Consider the following 19550-nt stretch of genomic DNA (forward strand, 5'->3'; position numbering starts at 1 on the left):
TTCGATGCCGTCGTAAATGGGATTGTTGGTAATGAGATTAATGATCTTATTGCTAGCATGTACCATGTCAGGTTGACCTCCATTGTATTTTTTCTTAGTGGATTTGTCACTATGCGGCAACTCGTCTTCATGCTTTTCATCTTATCATCCTCTGAGTACCCCACCAGCGTAAACTGTTAGCGTAGGAGGGTGCACCATTCCATTATCATCCATTAAAAATATATATAATATAAGTACGAAGTAGCAGGATTTTTACAGGTATGGTCACTCTATTCTCCCAAACTTGAAATTAAAAATGTATCTATATTATTGTAAACATGTATAACATTTATTTGGAAAGAATACGAGTTGAGTTTCTTGTCAGTTCTTCTCATCTCGAAATCATTCCGAACTGACGGTAGATTTGACATATCATAAGAGTCTGATCATAAGACTTACATGAATAAACAAATTTTGAATTTTGCACCAGTTTTGACGCTATATATAAAATGATATTTAATGAATAATGAATTTTGAAAATATTATATATGACATTTTGGTAGGGAGTGTATTGAATGCGCGAGCGCACGCGTGGGCAGGCAATTGTATTGTGACTCACAGTACAGATTGATAGACTGATGCTCCTGTTTGTAAGTTGATCTAAGATACCGCTAAGATATCTACTACGACTGTTTTATTTCGTAAATTAATTTGTATGAGATCATACATGCGTACCTACATCGTAGAGTTATAGAGACACGGTAGAAGCGGAAAGTACCTTTATTACTAGCCCCGGCTTGGCCCGGGTGTACATTGTATATGTGTGTTATATATATAAACCTTCCTCTAGAATAACTTCATATATTTAAAAAAAACCGCCTCAAAATCCGTTGCACAGTTTAAAAGATTTAAGCATACATAGGGACGGACAGACAGCGACAGCGACTTTACTTTATACCATGTAATGGTAATGATGATTATTTTAGTTATAAAAGATTTTGGGTACATATATGATGTTATTAAAACATGGCCATTACAAAATTTGGTTGTGTAAAGCGTATAAATCTTTAAGTTAATTAATATGTTAAATATCCTACGATTTATATATCTATACTCTATACATATAAATAAAATTGGAGTGTCTGTTTGTAATATTGAAATAACTGTTTTTTACTACAAGATATTGACATTGATATGCAATATAAATACGGTACATAGACCAAAATAACACGTTTTACAATTTTTGTCTGTCTGTTTGTTCCGGCTAATCTCTGAACTCTAAATATCTAATATATCCTTCGGTATCTTATTGTAATTTTTTATGCCCATTCCCATAATATGTACACTTATAAACATATGTTTATTACTTGCGCCACCTATCTTTTTTTATCTTTATTTCTCTATCCACACAAAGGTAGTGTGGAAGAGATTGCTTAACAATAAGACTGCCTCTTGTATCAGTTAATGTATATCTTAATATTTTAAATCTACTTTCTGTATTTGTGCAATAAAGAGTATAAATCTTAAATATAAAATTCTCGTGTCACAATGTTAGTTACCATACTCCTCGAAACGGCTTGACTGATTTAATGAAATTTCATGTGCATGTTCAGTAGGTCTGACTATCGGCTACTATCTATTTTTCATGCACCCCTAAGTGGTAAGGGTTGTCGACACCTAACGTTTTTTTTAGTATTTGTCTATATATTTTTTTTTATAAAGTCATTATAATACATACATTCCTAAATGTTCACCTTTCTACCATCAACCCCTATTTTTTAATAGCGATTTTGATTTATATGCCAAAAAAACGTTTCGGGGTCAGCTATTAAATAAATAATAATATTATGAATATGGTAATGTTATGTATATAGTAATAGTGTATGCCGTAGAGTAGGAGAGCGGGTGGGTCGTCGCCCCTCGTTATCGTTTCGGCATACATTCCTTGACCCCCGGCCTGCCGCGCGGCCGCCACTATCTGCACCTACAACAATTATACTCTGATTTGTCATAATTCAGTCTGATATTTTAAACTACGATCGATTTATCTATTTATGATAAAAAGTGCTCTCTATATAATTAATATTATAAATGCGAGAGTTTGTTACTATGGATGTTTGTCACTCTTTCGTAGAAAAACGGATTTTTATGAAACTTTATATATTAGCTTATGCATCAAAATAACATAGATTGTATTTTTTTATTATAATTTAAAGCAGATGAAAACTGCAGGCATAGCTAGTTTATAATAATAACCCTGTATAATATACACAGCGTTGTGTAGTCCCAAATTGTGTAGAGTTTTTGGTATGAATGACAACTGAATCTTTGGCAAGGCAATGAATTATTGGTTCAACAATCAGATTTTACATGGATATTTTATATGTATACCTATATTATATGTATAACATGGATATTTATATTTATATGTATATATACCTATATGTTACAACTTCTTGTAATTAGTGAAACTGTTAAGAAAGTTTACATTTTTACATTTTATTAGTTAGTTTACATTTTATTTTTGTAATAATAAAATGTAGTTCATATTACGCAATAATGTAATAGGCAGAGCGCTATTTCGAATTTATCCGTTATATAAAAAAAAATATCTGTCCTCTATAGTTTATGGAAATGTAGAAAGAATTAAATGTTATCAAATAAAATTAAAGTATCATTGAACAATAATTTTATATGGTTTTAATACAACAATATTGTCTTCAGTGTGCATTACCAGATTTCTTATCTAAAACTACACAAATATAAAAATAATATAGACGTATAAACAGACGTATAAATACCGGTGGAACTTGGGTAACGAAAGATAATTTGTTCACGTGACGTTTTTGGTATCATTGATATTACCTATTAAAAGTTTTTATCCTTAATTTTTTTTTAAATAACTATTCTACTATTAATATCTAGGGATATTATGTAGGATATATTTGGAGTCATCGGTAATCAATCTAATTCAACATTTAAATGTATAAATTAATGAAATACGGAATAAATAAATCGTGTATTCCTTACACTGAAACTTAATGATTATAAATAATTAAGTAATAATGTATTGTTATAATAGATTGTAATTATCAAACATCTGAATGAATAAATTGATTTGTGTGTAAAAAGTTGTAACCTAATTAATTAACTGGGTCAGCTTTGTTGTTGTGTTTAGAGTGGCCTCGTAGGTACAAGACATATGCACAACTCGGCAGATAACAATGTTATCCACTCTAAAATTTGTTATAATAAAGTAAAAATCTTTAGTAAAGATAACATTAGATTAATAATGTGACGGCCTCGGCGGTCTAGTGGTTTAACACATTGTCTTACTTCCGATGGTCGCCTATTCGATTCCTCATATACATTTTTTCATGTTTGCTCGTTGCTCAATTAGATGTATTTTATTAATAATACTGCAGATATACGACTCTTTTATTGTATATGATTATATTTATTGTATTTAACATGACAACCCTTTGTAAAACGATTCGACTCGACACACCGACAGACCATAGACTAAGTAATTAATCATAAACATAGACAATGTATTTTTATGGCTCTGAATACACAACACATTTAAATATTGCATTAAAATCCGTTGCGTAATTTAAAAGCTATAAGTGTACAGACAGTGGAAATGACTTTGTTTATACTATGTAAAAATTGGGTCGTTTTATACATAATCTCTACAATAAAGTATTACTAATAACAAAAATATCTTAGGACAACTCACACAGCGCCATCTAGTCCCAAGTTAACCAGAGATTGTGTTATAGGTACTAGATAACTGATAAAAATACATAGATCCTTTTTTTTGTAAATGCATACATATTATAAAACATCCAACGGATACAAAATCATACTAATAATTAATGTATCTTACGAGGATTCGAGCCCGCGACCATTGGAAGTAAGGCGGTATGTAAAGCCGCTGGCCCAGGGAGGCGTGTCAGGTGTTAAGACCTGTAGCACTGCGACCTATATAGATCTATTGTGCTGGTTCTTTTTTCAGAGTTCGCTACTTAGACCCGTCAGACTTGTAGGATATTCTTAGGAGTGATGGTATTTATCTCCTCGGCGTATAGTGTATACTTTCCAAAGGAGATATTTCGTTTATGCATGAGTGGGGTACAACTACATTGGATGTGTAGTGGTGTTTCCTCTTCTGCATGACCGAGTCTGGTACGAAGCTGGCCTTTACAGCTTCACCGGACGATACGACGTGCAGATGGCACTCCAAACCTGCAGAAGGACTTATGGAGCGGCTGAAGGCCAACTCCCGCCTGACGGATACGACTTTAGTCTGAGAATACTGCTAGGGGTAAACCTAGGCTCAGGCTTTAGTAATTTCGATTCCCATTTGAATTCAAATTCAAAATATCTTTATTAATGTAGGTCTATTACACTCTCTTATGATATGTCAAATCTACCGTCGGTTCGGAATGATACCAAGATGAGAAGAGCTGACAAGAAACTCAGCTCGTATTCTTTTCAAATAAATATTGTACATGTTTACAATAATACAGTCATTAAAATTTGTCAGAATACAGTGACCACCAGCATATGCTATTGCAAAAAACAAAATCTAGTCAGTGTTCGTAACCAGAACAGACCAGTAGACCGTAGACCCCACAAGCAGCACCCGTTCACGAGTAGAGTATATGAGGATCAAACTTTGTACAAAGTGTATACGTGTATGAAGCAGCCCCCGATCACGAGTATGACGGATCTATCGGAGGAGACCAAATTTTGTACAAAGTGTATATGTGTATGATATGGTTGCAGGGTGATGGTGCCAAGATGACATGGCTGTGGTTGTTGGCGGCGGTGGTGGTGAGCGTGTGCGCGGAGCCCTACCAGTCTAGCTCGAGGCCGCCGCGCACCAGGCACTTCAACCGCGGACACCGCAGCCGCGACTACCCGACCCCCTCACAGTTCGTCGGGTAAGGATTGCCTTACATCAGGATTGCCTTACCTTACATCTACACATCTATATACAGGATGTTTGGAAGATGGGTGCAAAGCTTTAACGCCTTGTTAGTATAGACCACTTAGAACCGTATTTGACCATGCTTAGCCTTCGTGACGTACGATTTAATTTATTACCGAATTTTTACAATTTTTGTTGCAAAAACACAATTTTTTTTTGCAATTAATTGCAAGTAGTGGTCAATCTCGAAGATTAGTGAGTTATTTTTTATTTTATTTGAATTAAGTAATGTGTAAACAACCAAATAAGACTTGATGTACATAACAAGGCGTTAAAGCTTTGCACCCATCTTCCAAACATCCTGTATATTTTACTAGCGGCCCCAGCCACGAGCTCCTGTGGCTAAAGTTCTTGAATAAAATAATATTGCGACTATGAATTGAGATGTAAGCTCCTATTCTCCTATTTTTCAAGTTGAATTAATATGCGCACAATCAAATTTGCAATCGGTTCAGTAGTTTAGGAGTTCTTCGCGGACAAACAATGTGACACGTGATTTTATATATATATATATACTAGCTAACCCCGCAAATGTTGTTGTGCCATATAAATTAAAATCGCTATTAACAAATAACAAAAACGACAAAAATGTGGCGCAGACGATGTTACGCGGGTCAGTTAGTAATATAGAAAGAACGTATGTACAGAATAATTACGTATTCAGCTAGTACTAGGTTCGAATCTCGTACACTGCAGGATGCGCGCACGTGAGTGTCCTGCGCGCGCGCATCATCTGTATCAACATCACAACGAATTCATCACACGTCCGTAACAATGCGCCGGCTACTAAACTGACCAACATTGCTCGCATTCTTCCATTAACTCGTTGACATATAAGGCGTACTTTCCTCGCGTATTTTGTCCCTTTGTAAGTTGACAACTTCTGGTTCCAAACTATGCTTTTAGGTTTTTTTAAAAGGATGTTAATGGGTCACCTGCCTGCGCTAACGGTTTACGCTGGCGGGGCAACAGTGGAGGATGATAAAATGAGCATAAGTCAGGTCAGTTAGCCCATGACAAATCACCAGTAATTTATCATGATGGTTTCCAGGAAAAACGCGTGGAGGTTATGGTTCTGGATTAAATTTAACGACTTTTAGTTTTACTAGAATTGTCGAATTATTAGAATAGGATAGAAAATCAAATTCAAATAAACTTAATTTAAGCACTTTTGAATAGTCAACATTTTTTTAAATCTACCGCTTATTAGGAAAGCTGTCTCATCACAAGAAGAATAAGCAAGAAACTTGTGTGTTGCTCTTTTAAACAATCCTTGTAAGTTCACATTTTACAAGTCGAAACGTTTGGATAGAAACTACCAACCAGCACTAATTTATTTAGGCTCAAATATAAAAACACAATAAGATTAAATCAGTCGTAGTGATAAGAGCAGACCAGTCCCTACAAGCAGCACTCGTTCACGAGTATGACGGATGAGCCAGCCATCACTTCGCTCGACCATATTTTAGGGAGCCCAATGACCCGGCCCACCACGCCGCCACATGTCTGGACATTTTAGTGAGCATGACTACTCATTCCACTCGACCACGTCACAGCTACAAAATTTGTAGTGTACGACCAACAAATAATTGTCTTTTCTTAACTGCATTTACTTAGAGGATTTGCGGCTTTGGATGGACTGTAAATTTAAATGATTTGGCACTATATTTGCTATTCTACATTTCTCACTAATGGAAGAAACAAAGGTCTGTTAGCCCATTAGTAAAGTTACAAGCGGATGTTTGTAGTATGTGCTCTTTCTTTGATGCATGCCGCGTTTGTATATGAACTGCACTAGCGTCTTATTTTATGAATCCATTGGATTTACCCATAATGCTATTCGTTCTATCATTGTCCCAAATTAACTGTTATTCCGCGGCAATGTTCGCATGAATTGTGGGTACAATTTCCACTTGGTACTTGAAATTTGGCCCTTGTTCCGGGCTAGCGATCATGCATATGTTTGGAGTTTGGGGTTTACACTATATATATTTATATATATAAACTATTTTATCCCACCGGTTTCGTTACTCAGAAAATAAGTATTTCATTATATTCCCATTTTATGAGCTTTGGTCTAGGTGTTATAACCCTATAGCACAGTCTTTTATAATCTCTACTACAGCATTGGGATGCCCATATTTGGGATCGACAAAGTTACCAAGTAAATGGTTGAATAATTTAGATCTTGGATTACAATGAATTGGTTCGTTTCAATCTTAGATGTCTGGTTGTTTCCATCTCATTAGGTAATCACGATGGTTTCTTGAGACGCATGAATGTAGTCCTAACAGGGTATATCATTAATACTGGGATATCTGGGTCTCGGATCCCGTCCCCATTTCTTTATACTAATATATAAATGGGAAAATTTGTGAGTATGGATGGATGTTTGTTACTCTTTCACGCAAACACTACTGAACGGATTTTGATGAAACTTTACAGTAACATAGCTTATACGTCAGAATAATACATAGGCTATGCTTTAAAAAGTTAATTATGTATATTGGGCGATTTATAACCAAGCAGAGCGGGTCAGCTAGAAATTACAATAAATTTCTTTATATGTATATAAACGCACATGTACCAAGCCAAAAGTACCTATTTGGATAGTGTGTTCTATACATTTTACGTCATACTCTACAGCTACGTTCCCCCAAATTTATCTTATACCAGATTCAATTTGTTATCTAAACTGACGGGGTCGAAGTTTATCTAAGTACAACACCTGATGTTATTATTATTGTTATTTAGTCGTCGCTAAACTGAAGTTCAGCGACCGTCTTATCGGAAGTGATTTGTAGTGTTCCGAATTGAAATGATCTACTTTTTCCGTCCCAAAGATATTTTGCTGAAACTACGTTTTTTTAATTGATGATAATGGAATGGCGCACCCGGCTTCGTTAATGGTTTACGCTGACGGGGCACCAGTGCAGGATGATAAGATGAATATGAGGTCAGGTTATGACAAACCACCAGGAGTTTATGACGATGATTTCCAGGAACCGCGCGAAGGTCTACCTGACTCTGCTCCCCCTGCTGAAACTATTCACACGCTCGGTTTGAATAGAATAGAAAATATTACTTATTAAAATAAACTTAAATTATATATATATCTTATATATAAAATTCTCGTGTCACAGTTTTCGTTCCCATACTCCTCCGAAACGGCTTGACCGATTCTCATGAAATTTTGTGAGCGTATTGAGTAGGTCTGAGAATCGGCCAACATCTATTTTTCATCCCCCTAAATGTTAGGGGTAGTCCACCCCTAATTGTTTATTTTTATTTTAAGGCAAAACAATTTTTGCCGGGACAGCTTGTATGTATATATTATATACAGAAACCTCACCCTGTACAAGAAAATGGTTCCTTTCTAACTCGGATTATTCTTTGGGCTACTTTAATTCTTCGACAGCCACTTTGATGGTTTTTTTATTTTACGGCCTCGGTAGTCTAGCGGTTTAGTAAACTGCTTTACTTCCGGTGATCGCAGGTTCGATTCCTCGCACGGCGCAAACATTTGTATTCATGAGTATGATTATATGTATCGGACTAAGTGTTTTCTATGTATATCCAAAAAAGTATTTATATCAATTGTCTAGTCGCTCTGCTTATTGTGACACTAGGTGGCGCTGTGTTAATTGTCCATAGTTAATTTTTTTGTTTCATTGTTATTATTATTATTATGTATAGTTTACAGTTTAGAGTACTTTGGATATGTATCGTTTAGAGCATACGCTGTGACGTCACGTTACAATTCTGTATCGTACATTGACTTGTAGGCGTGTTTGTTAAAATTGGCGTTATTATACTAAATATAATACACAATTGGGTTGTACACATAATACACTTTCTTATGATTCATTTTATTACAATGCATTTAGTGTATTCAGAGCATTGAGGATAATCTTCATTGGTTTTTTTATTTTTTCTAATGAATTTGTAGTAATGAAATTTTGTTATATGTATTTCTTTTTGTATGATTTTCTTGTTCATGTTTTATATTTTAATTCCAATTCAAATTTAAATTCTAAATATCTTTATTCATGTAGGTATATTACAGACTCTTATGATATGTCAAATCTACCGTCATTTCGAGATAAGAAGAATGAACAAGAAACTAAGCTCGTATTATTTTCAAATAAATGTTGTACATATTTACAATAATACAGATTCATTTAAATTAAAATTTGGGAGACTGAAGTTACCACCCATGCATTGTGTTATTTCTATTTATATGATATAATAATTTATATACTGCTGTGAGCATTATCATTGTTGTGGTGTGATGTAATAATAATTATTCTATTCTATTCTAAATATTGGGGTTTATATTCAAAGAATATTTAAATCTTAATCCTATTTCATAAAATACATAAAAGTAGATTATGTCATTACTTATAACATTAGCTATCTGCGAGTGAAAGTCCCGTCAAAATCGGTCGAACTGTTTCAGAGATTATGAGGAACAAACAATATTTAAAATTAACTGTTTTATTTTTTATCTAACTAGAATAAAATTGATACAAATAGAATAAATGTAAAAATTGATCAACACAATGTTTAGTGTTATACACATTTTTCCCGCGCAAACGTAATGCACCACAGATGCACAATATTGCAAGGCGCACAGTATGCTGTATTAGTATGACAAAACTATATGTCAAATAAAGCAGATAACAGAAGACATAACAATATAACACTGTTCTATTTCAAATAGACATTAAAAACATAAATCTTATACATAAAAATCTCGTATTGCAATGTCAATTACCATACTCTTCCGGAATGGCTTGACCGATTTTTATAAAATTGTATATGCATATTCAGTAGGTCTGAGAATCGGCTACTAACTATTTTTCATACTCATAAGTGATAGTTAAATAAATGTAAGAATAAAAAAAAATCTTCAGTTTTTTTTATAATATGGCATTAAGAAATACACAACCCTAAATTTTCACCCTTTTACCACCAACCTCTATTTTTTAATAGCGATTTTGAACAGTGAAAAGCTGTTAATTTGATATTACTCACAACAAACAAACACTTCAATTAATTTATATGTTATAATAATACGATACAGATAGGTTACAATAATTCGAGTTTTGAAATCTATGTGGGCGAACACTACTCGGTTAATTTCACGCTTATAATTTCGGCTGCGGACAGTAGATAGGCAAGCGGACCAGGGGGGTCGCGGGTTCAATAGGCCAAACGCTGGACAAGGCCACTGCATGGATGCAAGGAAATCATTTGCATGCCACTTATACTAATGCGATATGACGACCTACGCTGTCCACGGTTTGAGAATAATATTTTAGCTTATCCTAGCTTGATGGTCGTGACTTCGAATTTCACATAATACAAACATTTGTATTTGTGTCTGTTATTGTATTGTATTGGTCTAGGTTTTTATTTATGTGTGGCGAATTAACTATTATCAACCGGCAACACTGATCTCTAGTTACAACAGAATAATAAAATAACAGGCTTATCTTTCGAGATTAAATCACTTTCTTGTACATAAACATATATCCACTAGCTTTTGCCCGCGGCTTCGCTCGCGTTAATTTATCCCCTTAGGGGTGGAATTTATCAAAGTCCTTTCTTAGGGGATGTCTACGTCATAGTAGCTTTATGCATGCAAAGTCTCAGCCCGATCGGTTTAAAATTGACAAAGTTTCATACAAACTTTCATCCCCTATTTTATCCCCTTGGGAGTAGAATTAATCAAAATCCTTTCTTAGCGGATGCCTACGTCATAACATCTACCTGCATGCCAAATTTCAGCCCGATCCATCCTGAGGTTTGGCGTTGATAGATCACTATGTCAGTCACCTTTGAGTTATATATATTTGGATTGTAAATACTTCTATATTATAAATATGTATATAGCTACAATCTGGACTCATCACTTCAACTCCTACTTTCCTGCTGCTGGTACAATACATGGAACACATTACAAACACAAATACTAGCGGCCCCAAGATAGCCGCTAATATTTCTACGAGAAATTCTTATTTTGCCACAAGTTTCTTGCTCATTCTCCTTGTTCTGAGTCTGCATCGGAGGGAGTGGTAGAATAAAAAAATATAACTATTCAAAAGTGCTTGTATTGAGTTTATTTGAATAAAGTATTTCTACTTCATATCTCAGATTCAAATTTTACCTAAATGTCGTTTGGCTAAAGTTAGTAATTCGTTTTATGGCAATTGCGTAAGGTTTTACAATAAAATACCAGTCTGTTATAAATCTGCCAGAAAAAAGATTTAAATGTCAAATAAAACAGTTCCTTTGCAAAAAAGCTTACTATAAAATTGAGGAATTCGTTAACGATAATAATTTTTTTATAGAAAAACTTTAAATCCATAGCACTGACAATATTATCTGATTACACTAATAATGAGTGCGTAGCGATTTCTATGTTGATTATCGTATGCCTCTTGTTTTACTATAATTATTTATATATAAAAAAACATCTATTAAAAAGAGCAACACACAAGTTTCTTGCTCATTCTTCTTGTGATGAATCTCAATCTGCATTTCGAATGAGTGGTAGAATCAAAATATGACTATTCAAAAGTGCTTGTAATGAGTTTATTTGAAAAGATTATTTCTATTCTATTCAGAGAATTTAATTAACAGTGTAATGTCATTTGTGTAGAGTAAACTATGCATCAGGTCAGAGTTCATCTTGTATCACTGCGTCCTTAAGCTTAAAACTAACAGTTGCAGACCTTGTACTAGATTTGTATGCACTGAGCATGTCATAAATCTTACATGTTGATTTTAATTGAAGTGTAAATGTTCAATGTAAAATTGGATTTGATTATCAACTACAATTTTTGGTTATATTCGGGAACTTGCCGTAGCTTGCCTTTACAACTTCGTAGGACGAAAAAGTGCGAGAGCAGACGCTACTCTAAGCCCCCGGAAAGACTTATGACGCTAAATACCAACTGCTACCTGACGGATACGACTTTAGTCTGAGGGCATTGCTAGGGATTCGAACCTTGGCACAATCCGTCGTAAATTCGATCCTCGTTTGAATTGGACGGGGGATTGATCGGAGAGGATATGATGTCCATGACGCTGTACATGTATATCAGGAATAGTTAACACTTACCATCCGCGGAAGCACTTACGGAGTGGTTGAATACAAACTGATTCCTCCAACTGAGAGACTTAAGACAGAGTGCACTGCTGGGATTAGAACCCCTAATCCCGTCACTGGAGTCGCGGTCGAATGCTAACGTGACCTTGCGACTTCGTCAATTGCGTGCGTAGGTACAACGTGTAGTTTTCTGTGGTTAATCCCACTCATCCCTCTGACACGGGGATGGTTTTTCAATGATTTTTCCACACGATAAAAAAAAACTGAGTTCTGAGAATTTCGGTTGGATAGATTCCCGTCATTAGAAACCTCGAATTACTACATATCCTAAACGAAAAAATCAATTTGCTTTATTTTTGTTTGAAAGAGGTGACGTTAGAAATTGTTCTTAGCTACAATTTATTATATGTTCCTGAATAAGAGAGACGCAAAAATTTTAGCTGTATACATTATTTTATAATTATACAAGCTGTCCTGGCAAAAGTTGTTTTGCCATAAAATAAAAAAAAATTAGGGGTGGACTACCTCTAACATTTAGGGGGATGAAAAATAGATGTTGGCCGATTCTCAGACCTACTCAATACGCTCACAAAATTTCATGAGAATCGGTCAAGCCGTTTCGGAGGAGTATGGGAACGAAAACTGTGACACGAGAATTTTATATATAAGACTAGTAGCCCAGTGATCGAAATTCGATCATAATTAATTTAACATTCAATAAGACTATAGATGAAATATCATGTGGCTGAAACCGGGGTACAACTAAATTTCTATATATTAAAACGTGAAGCGAAAACTTTGTACCCTGTTTTAATAAACTGAGCAGGCGAACCGAAAATTGAGCAGGCGGAGGAGTAAATTTAACTAATGTGTTAAATTTAATAGTTTATATAGAAAAGAGGTGCAGAATGCTCATTTTTTTTTTAATTATGAACTAAAATACACACGTTAAATAAATAAAGTATTATGAATATCTATTTTTAATTCGACTACAGATTTTAAGAATAGACAAAAGAGTATCTATATACGCGTGTGTGTGTTAAATACATGGTCGTGAGTGTAAGGATTGTTGTATTGATGTAATGTATTTTAGCGTATAATAAAAAAAAAAAATAATTAGTATTCTGCACTTTTCTATATACACTATTCGTGTGTTAAATTTCATGTTAAATTTCCTCCGCTTGCTCAATTTTCGGTTCGCCTGCTCAGTTTATTAAAACCGGGTACAAAGTTTTCGCTTCACGTTTTAATATATATATATAGTTGTACCCGCGGTTTCATCCACATGAAATTTATAGCCTATATGTTATTTTGATGCATAAGCTATATTAATGTAAAGTTTCATCAGAATCCCTTCAGTAGTTTTTGCCTGAAAGAGTAACAAATATCTATACTTCAAATTTTATAATATTAAATAAAATATTAATAAGGTGTTTGTAATATTTGTTACAGGCCAAACGTTTGTCGAACCCGAAACGGCACGCATTGCTGTCCTGGGTGGACCTCCAGACCCAACTCGCTACTATGCGTAGTTCGTGAGTATTTTTTTTTTTTGTATCTCTTCTCGGCGTTGTACGAGTGTAATTTCTATAAGATTAAGAAACTAATTTTTAGGTACATCGTTTACATTTTTGCCATTAATAATGATACAGGTACAATTTTTTTTTTTGGGCTACTCTAATGCTGTTGGTCGCAGCTGGCCATTACAGCTTCACCGGACGTTAGGGGGTGAGTGCAGATGGCACACCAAACCTGCGGAAGGACTTATGGAGCGGCTGAAGGCCAACTCCTGCTTGACGGATACGATTTCAGTCTGAGGGCACCACTAGGGCGAACCCCTAGTGGTACCGTAACCTCGGCTCAGGCTGTCGTAACATCGATCGCCGTTTGAATTGGACGGGAGATCAATCGGAGGGGTGGTAGAAAAATATTACAAATAACATATGAGAAGTCAATAAAACGAAAAATTAGCGCGTTTCAATTTTGTTACAGCGCCATCTATTGGCGTTGAATGCAAACACTATTGTTTCACTGATTACAATCTATTTAAACCTTAACAGTAGTTGTATAGTGATATATTTTCTTTTAACCTGTTCAAGTGTTCATGAAACATATTTGTTTTCTATTCTGTTTTATTCTATTCTATTTTAACTTCTTTTCTGTTTTATCCAGCATTATGTCGTCCCGACTGCGGCTCGCCTGGTGGCTCGCCCGGCGCCTGTATAGGACCGAACATGTGCAGGTGTCCTGGTGGAGTGGAAGCCCCCAGCTGTAACCCCAATGGCTTATATTCGTACACGTGTAAGTATGTCTCTATAATAATACTGTTCAATGAAATTTTAACTTTGCACCTACTAAATAAAGACTGGTTTTCATTGAACTATTACTGAAATCAATGTCTCCCGTAACATAGATTGTACTGAAAGACACTCATGACACGTAATAAAAACACTTTTCATTTAAATTTAAACCTTTGCTCCTTCTAATTAAAGACTGCTATTCATTATTACTTAAATCGATGTCATGTGTATCATTGATTGAACCAAGCCGAAAGAGACTTATGATACGGAATAATTGTTCCAAAAATTCTAATTGAAAAATGCGAAACATTTTTTTTTAATTTCCATGCAAAAGGTCACGTGATCTATTGTGATATACTACGACGGCAATGGTACGTGTATCTAGTGTGATATACATCAGATGATATTGCGGTAAAACGCAGTCAAATCACTACATAGTATAAAAGTCGCTGTCGCTGTCTGTCCGTCCCTATGTATGCTTAAATCTTTAAAACTACGCAAGCCGGGGCGAGTAGCTATTTTGGATATAAAAAAATACTACGATGTTGGCAAACAGCAACAACAATGTGATCAATTTATTGTGACTAGCATAAACTATACGACTAGCTGTTATTTGTGACTTTGTCCGCATATTTGCATCTTCTATTTCATCCTAGATTATTATTTGATCCGTCCCCTAAAGTTCGGGCTTTTAGTCATGAATAGGTAACATTTTTTTTTATTTTCCTGATAAATAAACATTATTTATATAGTTAACTGACGGCGGTGGTCTAGCGGTTTAGCCCACCGCTTTACTTCCGATGGTCGCGGGTTCGATTCCTCGCACGGCACAAACATTTGTATTTATGAGCATGGTTGTTTGTATCCGTTTGGTTGTTTTCTATTTATGTATTTACGAAAAAAAAATCTATGTATTTGTATCAGTTGTCTAGTACCCATAACACAAGCTTTAGTTAGCATAACTTGGGCCTAGATGGCGCTGTGTGAATTCTGAGATTATTATTATATTTTAATAACCACTTAAAATAAAAGCGGTTGTTAACCGAAATAATTTTATGTTAAATAAACAGTCATACCATCAAATTTGTAATATTACCATGGAAATATGTATGTTAAATGTATTTTATTTATTTATATACTCTTTATTGCACCAGGAAAATTACATTAATAGAGTAATTAAAATAAATGGGTACAAAAGGCGGCCTTATCGCTTATGCAATCTCTTCCAGGCAACCTTTGGGTAGAGGAGAAAAAAAAAAAGGTGGCACTAGAATAGAAGAGAAAAAAAACATAATAATAATAATGACAAATTAATAATAATGAATAACATAACATATTACATATATAAACAGTATAATAATGTAATTTATTGCAGCCCGGACGCGTGGAGGCTGTCGCCGTATCTGCATGAACGGTGGAACTTGCACCAACTCGACATGCGCATGCGCACCGGGGTGGAGTGGAGAGTTTTGTACTGAACGTAAGTCTAGCTTTACATATTATTATATATAGAAATCCCGTGTCACAATATCAGTTACTTATATTTATCCTATAAAAAAACGTGTATTAAAGTAGAGCCTTGTGTGGTATTCTCTATCAGCTAACCTAGTAGAAATAGAAACTGCTGTAGGGCAGATATTGTGAAAAACTATGACAATAATCATAATGTTAGTTACCATACTCCTCCGAAACGGCTTGACCGGTTTTTATGATATTTTATATGCATATTCAGTAGGTCTGAGAATTGCCTACTGTCTATTATTCACACCCCTAAGTGATACGGGCCCACCACTGACATTTTTTTTTACATTTATGACATTTTTTGTTTATAATGTTGTATTAAAAAATACATACTATAAAAACCTATATAGGTTTTTATGTATTATATTTTTTATGTTATAAAATAATTTCATTAAAATATTTTCACTTTAAATTATCGCACCATCTTTATTCTTAATGATTATGATTGTTTCTATCGGGTTTTTGTATGTGTTATTATGTGTGTGTTGTGTGTGTATTTATATCAGTTGTCTAGTACCCATAACACAAGCTTTGCATAGCTTGGGACTAGATGGCGCTGTGTGAATTGTCCTGATATATTATTAAATAAATAGAGCTTAACTCTAGGCGGTGTGTATATATATATATATACATTATTTATTCCATTCTGTTAGTATTTAATGTACTTTTTAAGCAGTAAACATCATCTCTTAATTTCTACATAGTAAATGTAAAAATGAAGAGATCTCTGTTAGAGATAAGTTCTCCTTTGCTAACAAAACTATTAATATGTATATGATCTTGTATTTATAAATAAAAAAAAATATCCTAATAATATTATATACATGAAAGTTTGAAAGTATGGATGTTTGTTACTCTTTCACGCAAATACTACTGAACGGATTTTGATGAAACTTTACAGTAATACAACTTATGCATCAGAATAATATATAGGCTGTATTTTTTATTGAAATAAACGCTGGTGAAATCGCGCGCACATCATCATCTGCTTCTTCCTTATTCCATTTATTTGTGGTCGGCGTAATATGTTTTTCTCTTCCATTCATCTCTGTTCGCAGTCATCCCGTTATTTACTCCCTTTCTCATATCATCTTTCACACAGTCCATCCATCTCTTTTTCGGTCTTCCTCTACCCTTATAACCATCCACATTCATATGTAACACCGTCCTTAGGATATGATCTTCATTGCTATGCATTACATGCCCATACCACGATAGACGATTACTCTCCGACATCGGTGCCACTTTCATACTTCCTCTGATGTATTCATTCTTATGTTAATTATTTGTTTGTTCATTTGCAGCGATATGTCGTGAGCCATGCCTGCACGGCGGCAGGTGTATAGCTCCTGACCGCTGCGTTTGCTTCCATGGTCTCTCAGGGACCAGGTGCGAGATTGACAGGAGAACGGGTGAGTAATTTTTTTTTACCATAAAACGTGTATGTTGTGTATGTGACTGGTAACGATGGAGCTGTCCAGGAACATAATGGAATAGAATACAACATTCTTTATTCTTCTTCCCCTTCTTCTTTATTCCGAATGGCTGTCACCAATTTTGATGATATGTTATAATAATTTATATGCTGCTGTGAGCATCCTCATTGTTGTGTTGTGATGTGTGATTATAATAAATATTATTCTATTCTATTCAATTTTGATTCCATTCATTCAAATAAACTTACATTTATACACTTTTGAATAGTCACACTTACTTTTCTGACGGGACTTTTATTGGCAGGTAGCTGATGTAATAAGAAGTAACTTACTTTTATTTTAGAATAAAATCTTTTAAAGTTAAATCCACGCGGACGAAGTCGCGTGTACAGCTAGTATACAATAAGATTAAATTTAGTAATTTTAAGTAAATTGGATAATAAAGGAAATCAATAAGTTATACTATAGGGTTAACAATGGTGTAACCAAAGGACTGTATTAAACTGGTTTAAAATGAGACACGTTCCTAGGTGAGGGGAAATATGTATATTCAGCTAGCTAGCAAAAACGAAAAGACAAGGAATGTGGCATTAGAAAACAATCGGTATATAAAAAAAGAAATTCAAAATATAAAATTAAAAAAGGTATAAAAAAACTATCAAAATTGATTGCTTTCTGCAACAAATGATGTTATAAGTCGGTAAATTAAATTCTGTATATTATGTTGATCGTTAAAAGTAAATAAATAAATGTGGTGTGGTTAGGGCCGTGCTACACTGAGTATTGTAATGTTGTACCTTCTTTTGTTGGTCGTTAATAGTAAATAATAAATGTTGTGTCGTTAAGGCCGTGCTACACGAAGACTCGTGGGCCGGTGTGCCCGCGCTGGAGGGCGGGTCATCAGTCCACGTTTCTATCAATCCCCTTCTCCCTAGCACGACATATTGTAATGGTGTACCTTATTTTGGTGGTTGTTAATAGTAAATAATAAATGTTGTGTCGTTAGGGCCGTGCTACACGAAAACTCGTGGGCCGGTGTGCCCGCGCTGGAGGGTGGGTCATTAGTCCACGTTTCTAATAATCCCCTTCTTTCTAGTACGACATATTGTAATGGTGTACCTTATTTTGGTGGTTGTTAATAGTAAATAATAAATGTTGTGTCGTTAGGGCCGTGCTACACGAAGACTCGTGGGCCGGTGTGTTCGCGCTGGAGGGCGGGTCATCAGTCCACGTTTCCTAACAATACCTATCTCCCTAGCACGAAATATTAGAATGATGTACCTTATTTTGGTGGTCGTTAATAGTAAATAATAAATGTTGTGTCGTTAGGGCCGTTACACGAAGACTCGTGGGCCGGTGTGTTCGCGCTGGAGGGCGGGTCATCAGTCCACGTTTCCTAACAATACCTATCTCCCTAGCACGAAATATTAGAATGATGTACCTTATTTTGGTGGTCGTTAATAGTAAATAATAAATGTTGTGTCGTTAGGGCCGTGCTACACGAAGACTCGTGGGATGGTGTGCCCGCGCTGGAGGGCGAGTCATTAGTCTAGTTTTCTAACAATCCCCTTCTCTCTAGCACGATATATTGTAATGGTGTACCTTATTTTGGTGGTCGTTAATAGTAAATAAATAAATGTTGTGTCGTTAGGGCCGTGCTACACGAAGACTCGTGGGCCGGTGTGTTCGCGCTGGAGGGCGGGTCATCAGTCCACGTTTCTAACAATCCCCTTCTCCCTAGCACGATATATTGTAATGGTGTACCTTATTTTGGTGGTCGTTAATAGTAAATAATAAATGTTGTGTCGTTAAGGCCGTGCTACACGAAGATTGCCCGCGCTGGAGGGCGGGTCATTAGTCCACGTTTCCTAACAATACCTATCTCCCTAGCACGAAATATTAGAATGATGTACCTTATTTTGGTGGTCGTTAATAGTAAATAATAAATGTTGTGTCGTTAGGGCCGTGCTACACGAAGACTCGTGGGCCGGTGTGCCCGCGCTGGAGGGCGGGTCATCAGTCCACGTTTCCTAACAATACCTATCTCCCTAGCACGAAATATTAGAATGATGTACCTTATTTTGGTGGTCGTTAATAGTAAATAATAAATGTTGTGTCGTTAAGGCCGTGCTACACGAAGACTCGTGGGATGGTGTGCCCGCGCTGGAGGGCGAGTCATTAGTCTAGTTTTCTAACAATCC

The 19550-nt window shown here is 35.3% G+C and overlaps 1 protein-coding gene across 1 annotated transcript in view; it reads left to right on the forward strand.

Annotated features, from left to right (window-relative positions):
- Positions 1 to 4770: 4770 nt before the first annotated feature.
- The window catches only part of LOC131855411 (fibrillin-1-like), a gene marked incomplete at its 5' end in the record, with an annotated part of 65056 nt that continues 50276 nt past the window's right edge, over positions 4771 to 19550 (forward strand). Inside the window, 5 exons of the mRNA XM_059206684.1 lie at positions 4771 to 4928; positions 13545 to 13627; positions 14265 to 14393; positions 15768 to 15872; positions 17218 to 17325. Coding sequence (XP_059062667.1) covers positions 4771 to 4928; positions 13545 to 13627; positions 14265 to 14393; positions 15768 to 15872; positions 17218 to 17325 — 583 coding nt within the window. The remainder of the gene's footprint in view (positions 4929 to 13544; positions 13628 to 14264; positions 14394 to 15767; positions 15873 to 17217; positions 17326 to 19550) is intronic.

Source organism: Achroia grisella, unplaced genomic scaffold, assembly GCF_030625045.1.
Source record: "Achroia grisella isolate CSIRO2021 unplaced genomic scaffold, CSIRO_AGI_Agris_v1 utg1387, whole genome shotgun sequence".
Classification (NCBI taxonomy): Eukaryota; Metazoa; Arthropoda; class Insecta; order Lepidoptera; family Pyralidae; genus Achroia; species Achroia grisella.